The 9,750-nt window shown below is 42.3% G+C and overlaps 1 protein-coding gene across 1 annotated transcript in view; it reads right to left on the bottom strand.

The window, feature by feature from the left end:
* CUBN (cubilin) overlaps nucleotides 1-9,750 on the bottom strand; it is a 273,447-nt gene that overhangs the window by 143,483 nt on the left and 120,214 nt on the right. Inside the window, exons 30-31 of the mRNA XM_007460874.1 lie at nucleotides 8,505-8,679; nucleotides 6,873-7,042 (exon numbers count right to left, since the gene is read on the bottom strand). Of these exons, the coding sequence (XP_007460936.1) occupies nucleotides 6,873-7,042; nucleotides 8,505-8,679 (345 nt within the window). The remainder of the gene's footprint in view (nucleotides 1-6,872; nucleotides 7,043-8,504; nucleotides 8,680-9,750) is intronic.

Genomic DNA, 9,750 nt, shown 5'->3' with positions numbered 1-9,750 from the left:
GGAAAGAGACTGGTTTCTGTCATGGATCTATTTGTAAAGCAGTACATATTTAAAGAAGTGTCTAAGAATTGTTTCTTTGAAGTACTGACTTCTATTATTCCTGGGTCTATTTGCTCGGGTTTGGAAATGATCAATGTTTTAAAAGGAAACACATCATAGGTAGTGTCTTAAAAAAATAAAACGAAATACGCATACTGTGTTTTACGTTTGCCCTGTCCCACCCTGTGCCTTGCTATCAGATAGTGTGAACAACGGGCACTGCAGCTTTGGCGTGGGGGTAATCTGGTTTTCTTCAGTTCAAATCCAACAGTTTGCTTTCCTTCTCCTAGAGCAGCACGAAGAGCTTCAGAAAGAAAACCGTGACTCATGATGTGCCTGTTTTTTTGTACCAGGGCCTGTAGCCCTAGTGGATAGTTTCTCCAGATGAGAGGCTGGACCAGGACTGTGGTCTGCTTCCTTTTATCTGTTTCTCACTGATTCTCACCAGGCAGACATTCCATTGTGCTGAGCAAAGAGGATGTGGAAATCAGAGGCCCGGGGTCTCTGGGGGCCAGTCATGCCGCTGATCTGATTTCTCTCTTCCCCTCTCACACTGGGCTACAACCCGCATTTCTAGATCAATAAGAGCTCGCAGAGCTATGTGAATTTAAGGCTCAGGAGAGAGCCTGTAATTAAGCAATTAGGCTGTCAGTTGGAGGTCACTTTAATCCTAGGCCTTCGTGAAATGAAACCTAATGGAGCCGTTTTCATGCTGACCGTACAAGTTCTGTGCAGCCCGTGGGTCCCGCTGCTGCCTTAGCAAGAAGCAGTCACAGTGTGTCCTTCAGGAGAGCCAGAGGTTAACGACGCCAGCCACTCACAGGGACTGAGCAAAAACTGCACACGTATTACCAAATTAGTTGAAACCTGAGTGTAAATTGAGCTTTCTGATGAGTTCCAGATGATGCCATCACCACTTCAATAGCAGTCAGAAAAATCTAGTTTCTCTCTTTTTTTATTACAGCAGCATGAAATTCTAGAAAACACGCTTCTGCGATGTTATCTAAGTTCTCATGTGGCTCAAAATACTGAGATCGAATATCAATAATCATGCCAGGGAGTGAACTCCACTCAACACACTCCCAAATGTGCCGTCTGCAATTTTCCACTAAAGGCTGGGATGGCTTTCTCTGGCATATGCACACATATCTTCCTAACACTATTCCCTGCATCCTGTCCTACTCCTTACAAATAATTCTGAGAGATGGCTGGGTCTCTAATGGGACTCTGCAATCTAAACTGATATAGGAGGTTTAAAACCCTGATGGCTGGTCCTATCCAAGCATAATTTACCTTGGTATTAAAATAATACACTTGAGCTCCATTAAAAATCCCATGAACACAAACATTATCTGGCAGCAGCATTGGCAGTTGAATATTTTTCTCTTTGCTACTGACTCACCAAGAAATTAACTTGAATGTCTCCAAAATGAATGACTGGCTTTGTATGAACTTAAACTGCAGAGATCTTATGTAAGATACTAGATTTTCGGGGGCATTTCACATCCAGTGTCCATCCAGCTATGAAGATAGATAGCTGGTGCCTCAACGCCTGCCTTCACGAACCCCTGGACAGCGAACTCTAAATTGGAGCCAAGCTCCCAGCCTCGCCAGTGCATTGCCTGCCTGTTTCTAAACCTCTGCAGACCTCCATCCCCATAACTGGGTCCACCTGGCAACCGTACACAGCAGATCTCTACCCCAACTTATGCGAACAGTCCTTTTTCACATTTCTTTATCTTTTAGTAAAGGTGAGTTACAAATTGTACAAACAAAAATGACTTAGCTTGTATATGACTTATGCAACTTTCAATATAAAGACATTTGCAAATCAGCAAAGGAAACTTATGGTTGGCCATGGGTTCAAATTTCTCATTCTGAAAATATGAAATTTATCAGACCAATCTGGCCCTTTCTCAGGCCTCTGCCCTGATAACGCCGCTTCATCATTTACTCCATTGACCTCTTGCACTCAGCTGCTCTCTGTCACCAGCACCCCCTGCTCCCCTGGCATGCTTAAGCTTCCTCACCACTAAAACAAATAATAATAACAACTTTCCTTTGATCCTGACTTATCACAGGTTATGGCCCTTTATCCCTCTATACCATTCACTTTCATAATTCTGGGGAAAAGCTGAGAAGCTCCTGCATCTCCTTAACCCATCGTGACCTGGAGTCTTCCAGTACTACCCACACCAGTCCTGCTTCTTACAGGGTCATCAAAGACTGAATCTGGTGGCTTCATTTCAGCCTCATCTGCTGGATTTGACACCTTTGCCCACCCACTCTTAAAACTGACTCCTCTGTTGGGTTCGATGCTACCATTCTCTTCTGCTTCTCCACCCATCTCCTTGAATACCCTTCAGTCTCCTTGTCCTTTGTTTCTCCATCTTCCCCCTAAACGGTGATTTAGGGCCAAGAGTTTACTTGGCCCTTTTCTCTTTACAAAATACTCATATATAGGATTCCATCTACTTCTGTGGTTTTAACAACCATCCAAGTATACAGAAATTATCCTCAAGTGGATATGTCCAGCTCAGACCCCATCCTGAGCACTGAACCCATTTGTTGAACTCTATAAGGGACGCAGTGTAGACCTTCAAACTCAAGTTTCCAAATCAAACTGAGTAGTCTATCCCTTTAGTACTCTCTTAGTCAATGGCATTATTATTTACCCATTCTTCAAGCAAATCGTCTTAACCCCTGCATCTCTATCACCCCTCCCCCGGACCCTCCACGGTGTAATTAGCCTCTAGGTTTCGGTGGCTACACCAACATGAGCTTGCCGGTACATCCTTTCTCTCCACTCCCAAGGCCGCTGCCCAGGGTTTTTCCATAGCTCTCCAATCAGCCTTTATACCATCCTTCTCTTTCTCTGCCGAACCTAGCCTCACACGGCTGCCTGTTATTATCATAAAACACAGTTTTGAGTACGTTACAGAAAACGTTCATCAACTCCCCACACTGGCTATAGGATAATTTCAAATTCTTCACAGAGCACAAGAGTTTGTCCAGTTCAGATGTTTTCTATAGACCCTGGGTCTCCACACGCTCCCCAGCACAGAGCTACAGCCCAAATGTCTGTGCACGCTCGCGCTTCTGTACACAACCTACCCTGTTCTCTCCCCAAAGCTTCCTCCCCTGGCTTCTGTGCCACATGTCTACTAGTGAAATTCTCCCACGTAAATGTCATCTTTGGTGTGAAACCTCCTCTGGCTTCCAGGCCCAAATGAATCACTCCTGTTTCCTCGTGATCGTTATTACCGTTTATTGAGTCCTGGGTCCACGAAACGCTTGGTGCTGTGCCAGCAGAAAGGTTCATAAACAGGGTCTTCTTTTACTGAAGACCTGGAGGCCCAGCACCCTAAGCTGGTTGTTCGTCCTCGTATTCCACAGCACCTCCTCCACCACTGCCCCTGGAACAGGCCTCTCTGGGGACGCTCACCGTCAGTGTCATTGTGACTAGGGGCTGGCACGAATGGGGGGCTTTCTATGTGACAAGCAGGTCACCAACATGACCTCCAGTATCCCAACAACAAATCTGACACAGATACTCTTACTGTCCCCATTTCACAATTAAGGAAACCAAAGCTGAAAGATTTGCTTTCTCCCAGGCGACTCAACCAGAAAATGGCAAAATTCAGGCTCAGCCCCAGGGCCACCCGACCACAGAGCTGGATTTCTTAACCACAGCACTGTGGTGACCCACACTGCTGGTGTGGTTCGCTTTTTGTATCCATGTGTTGCTCAAGGGCTTAGCAGCATCTGCTTCTGATACTCGCATCTCCCCTTAGGTACAGGATCCCCTGATCCTGGCAACTTGTTTGGACTCTATTACATTTTGTATTTTACCATATCCGCCAGACTGGACTCCTCCCAGCACCTGTATGTGGGTTTATTTTCTTATCTCCATGCCTAATGACCAGATTATATTTGAGGTTTTACTTCCTCCTGTCTGTTTCCTCTGGCTACAGTTTGTGAAGTCAAGCCCAGCTGTGTGCTGAGATATGGCACTGGTTACTAGAAAACCCAGTCTGTGTATTTATATCTCATGCAGGTGGAAAATCCTACTCATGACCCCAGGAGGGAAATAATGCAGCCATGCTGGGTGTGGCTTTGACCTAGGCTTTGTTTGGTTCACACACCTTTGCATGTTGAATCTTATGGATTAGGGACTTTACCAAAGAGAAGAAACTATACCCGGAACCATAGAGACTGGGAGAAAGTGATGGAGAATTGCCCACCAGAGACAAAACTGTAAGGCAGACAAGCTGTCTCTGGCCCATTTGACCTCTTGAAGGCACCTCTACTGCTTCAATGCTTTATTTCACCTTCATGTTTAAAGGTTATTTTAGGAGAGTACAGAGTTCCTGACTGATAGTTATTTTCTTCCTTCAAATTTAAGATACCAACACTTGTCTTTTCTCCTTCCAGTTTTCACTGTTGAAAAGTCAGCATTCAGTCTGCCACTTCCTAAAACATAATTTGTTCACCCGCTCACCTACTCTCCTGGATGACTGTAACATTTTTTTCTTTATCTTTTAGATAAAGATTAAAATCTTTACGTTTTTTTCAGATAAGTATGTCTTTCTATTTATCTTGCTTGGCTGTATACAGGGTCCCTTGGGATTCTTGTGTTTGTAAATTGATGTCTCTCATCAGTTTGGGAAAAGTCTTAGTCATCAGCTCTTCAAATATTGTTCCTGCTCCATTTATACATGTATGTAAATGTATGTTACATCTTTTATATGTGTCCTGTATTTGTCTTAATCTCCCTTCTGTATTTTTCATCCTTTTGCTTTGTTTTGTTTTGTTTTTTCTGGATAGATTCTTCTGATATCTTCCAATTCACTTGTTCTCTCATCTCTGTCTAATTTGCCTAATATACAAAAAACAAACAAGTAAAACACCCCAAACCCTTCCATTGAGATATTAATTTCAGCTTCTGTGTTTATCCACTTTAAATTTTTCAGCTTTTTAAAACAAATATTTGTAATGTCACTTTTTATGATTTGCAGTCCTTGCTGAAAGTTTTAATTTTGACTTTTATCTCCATAAGCTTAGTAACCATAGTTGTTTGCTAACCTGTGCCTGGTAATTTTAGCACTTGGCCTATCAGTGTTTATTTCCATTGTCTGTTATTCATGTTATGACTCATTTATGTTGCATTGTCTCCTCCTATATATAAATATCTTTCATAGTGTGCTTGCTGTTGCATATGAAAATTATTGGTAGAAATGAGGTCCGGGATGATTTCATCTCCCTTTGAAGAAGAGTTTAAATTGCTCTGGCCAGATGTCCAAGGCCTACAGATGCATTAGCAATGCAAGGTTCCTCTCATTATTCCATGGCTGGAGATTTAGGGAGGCCACTCAGATGAATCGACACTTGGATGCGGTCTTCCTGAAAGCTGCTACTTTCATTTTACCTAGGATTCAGGAGAGTTTACCAGGACCCACACCCTACTCAGGTCCTGGACTCAAACTTTGCTCCTCTTTGCCCTGAAAGGCTCTGAGAAGTGCCACTAACTCCTTCTGGATCAGCAAATGCCCCACGGGCAAAAGCAATTCCAAGTACCAAGCTCACATCTCTCTTGGATATTAACTCAGAAATTTCACACTACCTTGTGAGTTCCTTGTTGCATTTAGGAAACTGTTGTAAAATATCATCCAAAGTTTTAAAATTGTCTTTGTCAGGAGAGTTACCATTATGGAAAGTGGATGTCCTACACCTTAAGTTTGGTGTAGGACATAATGCTTTGCCAATTTACACTCTGAAGATTCATGTTAAAAGGTTAATACATAACCATAAATCAACTGAACTTTTAAGTAGATTAATGATTTAATCTTGTAAAATAATACTTGAAATCATACTGTTAGCCTGGACTACTTTGAAAATTATGAAACAACTTTTGAATTTTCCTGAGTTAAGTTTGAAAGCTAGCCAGTTGGAATTTGAATAAGAAACGGTCAGGAAACTAATACAGAAAGATCCATTAGCCAAGAGGATCTGGTTTATATTTGAATGAAATATCTCTAAATACAAATGAAAGATGGAAAACCTTGTGTTAAAAAAAAAAAATCAGGTAGCCAAAAAAATTAAAGACAAAAAGAAAATTTTGAAATACAACTTCATTCACTCTTACATTAAACATATAGCATTAGTTTCAGGTGAAAATGTATTAAAGCTGTTGGTAGTGATGGAAACTTTTTGTCATTGAACCAAGTAACAGCCATATCCCTTTTCCTCCACCCCCTGTCTCCCCATCTAGTCTGTTCTATCAGACACTGATTTGTTCAAGTAGCAGATCAAGATATCCTGATCTCAAGAAAAGTGGAATGCTGTGAGAACCCCCAGAGAGTTAATAATAATTGATTTAAAGTGGTTATTATCATAATCCACTAAACTTTCCTAATCTCTTTTGCAACCACTTCTGGCCAATGATCTGTAAGGGGGCTTCTGTAAAAATTTTGCATTCTTGATTAAAAGAAAATACAAAATGGAAACAACTAACACTATTCCTTCCCGTCTTCTTCAGATCTGAACTTAGGATGTTCTGAACTGCTGCAGCCATTTTTGGACCATGAGGTAACAACCACAAAATGAAAAGCCAATTCACTAAGAATGGTAGAGCAGAGACTGAGTTGCTAAACAAACTGGTTTATATTTAGGTAAAAAATAAATGTCCTTATATTTTAAGTTGCTAATAGTTGAGTTCCCCATGATTTGACATAGAAAACATTCATGACTAATACATTCACTAAACATGCTCTTATGGCAATGTTTTGACCCAGGTTTGACTGGAGACAATGCTTGAGATTTGTGTCACTTACCATAATACAAGAGTCCTGAGGTTCAAGGTCAAAGTCAGTGAAGTTCAAGAGAACACGGTGATGTTTTTCCACCTGAATGACCCATGTACACTCAGTGCTGCTCCTATAAGGACTGGGGTAATTTGGAGAATGAATCTCTCCACTGGGAGCTTGGAAAATGCCACCACAACCTGTAGATGGGAGACCCAATTCAATAATGAGAGAAATCCCTGATGCACAAAACTTTACACCGTTACCTGGGAGCACAGAACGATATGCTACTTTGTTTGACCACCATTTTTATGTAGTCTGTGCTAAACATCCTGAAGAACCGAATGTTCGCCATTAATTCATGCATCCCAACAAAATGCAGAAGTATGCCTAAGAAAAGACTTCAAAGACGTCAAATACTGATGCCAAAGGTTATTTTAAAAATACTGAAAAATAATGCAAGTAAAATCATATTTTCACAAAGCCGTGAAATGCCTCTTCATTGTTCTCTAAAAATATAACATACTGTAAGAATAACACATCTCCTTCTAAGAATTTTGATAATTCAGTAGTGTACGCTTTTATAAATTATTTAACATCTGTCTTTTAAAATTTAATATTCTGGACCGTGTACAGTCATTCAGTTTTCTCAATTCCTATGATGTAATCAAATATCTATCAATGTCTAACTCTATGACCCATCATTTCTTGGGTTTATGATAATATAAACTAATAATGGGAAAATTCAGTATTATTTTCTGATAATTGAGAATCATTTTTAGGTAATCTAAACACCATGTAAATATAATTTTCATTAAATTCATGCACCATTAACTTTAGGAAAGCTCTAGTATACTTACTATATCACCTTTGGCCTACAGAAGTGGGGCCATAAGGCAGCCCGGAGTCATGTCTTCGCTTTGGCATTTTTTGGCTGTGTGACCTTGGACAGGCCACTAACTACTCTAAGCTTCCATTTCTTCATCAGTAAGATAAGGACAAGAAATAACCCTCCCTCAGAGGGTGGTTGTGAGGATTAAATGAGAGAGTCTTTGTAGAATAGTTAGAAAAATGCCTGACATACAGTAAGCGTTCAATAAACATTGCTATTATTAGTAGCTGTATAGATTAACATCTATACAGCTACTAATAATAGCAATGTTTATTGAACGCTATAATTTTGTGCATTAATACTTTATTTTTAAAACTCTGCAACAGGTAATTTATTTAGACAGCCTAAGATCTTGGGCAGAAAGTCACTATATAACAAAAGGTAGTAATTCCTTGAAATTCACAAATTTAACATTTGCAGTTTTGGTATTTGCCAAGCATCCAAATGCATGGCATAAAGTAATTTACCACTTTGTTGATGCCCAAAGTGAGGCTGGTGAACAGGCAGAAGTCCCTTGGAGAGAAAGCGAGTCTGACCAACCACCCTGCTTCTGCTTTCAGCATGGATGTGCACACTTGCGTGGGCTGGTTTTCACATACGAGGTGACTCTTTGCAAGTTAAACTCTCTTTCTCAGGGAAGCGTATGTGCCATTAGAGAAGTCACAGAGCTATGACGGAGGATGTAGCCATCACATCGCTCTCTAAACACTTCATGAAATTTAATGAGGGCTAAGCTTAAGTATTTTGAGACAGCTCCTTGGTTCACCCACCTCCAGGGACCGCTCTCCATGAGATGTTGAAGCCTCTCCCATTTATGGACAAGTCAGTCTTGAATCGGATTGCCAGCTCATTTCCAGTGCTGGAGACCTGCATGGGATTCTCAGACGATCTTTGCACACACAGCTGGGCTATCCTGGGAGAGTGGAAATCAGGGCCTCCATAGATCTATGATGGGACGGAGAAAAAAAGAACTTGAGAGAGATATTTAAGCAATTACAAGCCTTCCACTGATTCCCCTTTAGCACCAGCGTTTGGATCCTATTATCGGCAGAGATTGAAATCTCAGCCTCCCCATGTGGGGGCACACTGTAAACTCGAGCTGGATTTTCCAAGGCACTCCCTCTGCCCTCGTAACACACAAGTTCAACCGCCCATGAAATGCCTGCTTGTCCCCTCAGCCAGAGCTGCAGAGCTGAACTGAGTAGATTATCCCAGACTCTCCCCTATCTCCCCTTCCCCTCTTCCAAGTCCACATAGGATCCCCTGCTTTCTTTGGCAGAGGCATGTGGCAGATAATCCAGTATCAGGTCTGATTTTCTAACTCTTCTGGGCGCATAGGAATAGCCTTAGCATAAAGCTATTTTGTTTGTTCAGTAAAGGCTACTGATCACTGCTACATTTTTAGGATTTTCCACTTTGCAACCCGAATGCTTTACAAGATTAGGCATTTAATATGATATTTTTGCCCCTACGGAGGGAGTGAAAATGTAACCTCTATCAGTGTGCCCTGAGGTACCCTCAGGGAGGGAGTCCTACAGGCCCCTCTGTACCTTCTCCTGGCACAGACGCTCACAGGAGCAAGACGGAGAGCGTTCACCTTCTGCTCGGGAATCGCCCTGGACTCTGCCCCGCTAGGTCCATCTCACTTGTCCCGAGATCTCCTAGGCTGCTGCAATTTGCCACCATTTGGCTGAATGCAATACCCTGGCGACACATTCCTCGTGGCAACTGTCCCCTGGATCTCAAGTCCAGCATCTTGCAGGAGGTCTGGCCCAGCCCACGGGGGCCTCCAGGATGCCTCACACACAGGTTTCTCAAGGGCGCCTTGGATAACCCGTGTGCGGGGGTGTGGGGGGGAGATAAGAATCCCACAGAAGGTGTAGATCCCCGACCTTCAATCTTGCCACACTTGCGTTAGTGCAAGAACGACCAGTTTGGTGACAGTTCTCAGGCGCACTGGCATCTGTGCCCTTCCCCCCTCCCGGCTGGAACCGGACCCGGGAAAGGTGGCCCAGT

This window comes from Lipotes vexillifer, unplaced genomic scaffold, assembly GCF_000442215.2.
Source record: "Lipotes vexillifer unplaced genomic scaffold, Lipotes_vexillifer_v1.1 scaffold534, whole genome shotgun sequence".
Classification (NCBI taxonomy): domain Eukaryota; kingdom Metazoa; phylum Chordata; class Mammalia; order Artiodactyla; family Lipotidae; genus Lipotes; species Lipotes vexillifer.
This window is presented reverse-complemented; position numbering and strand designations above follow the sequence as displayed.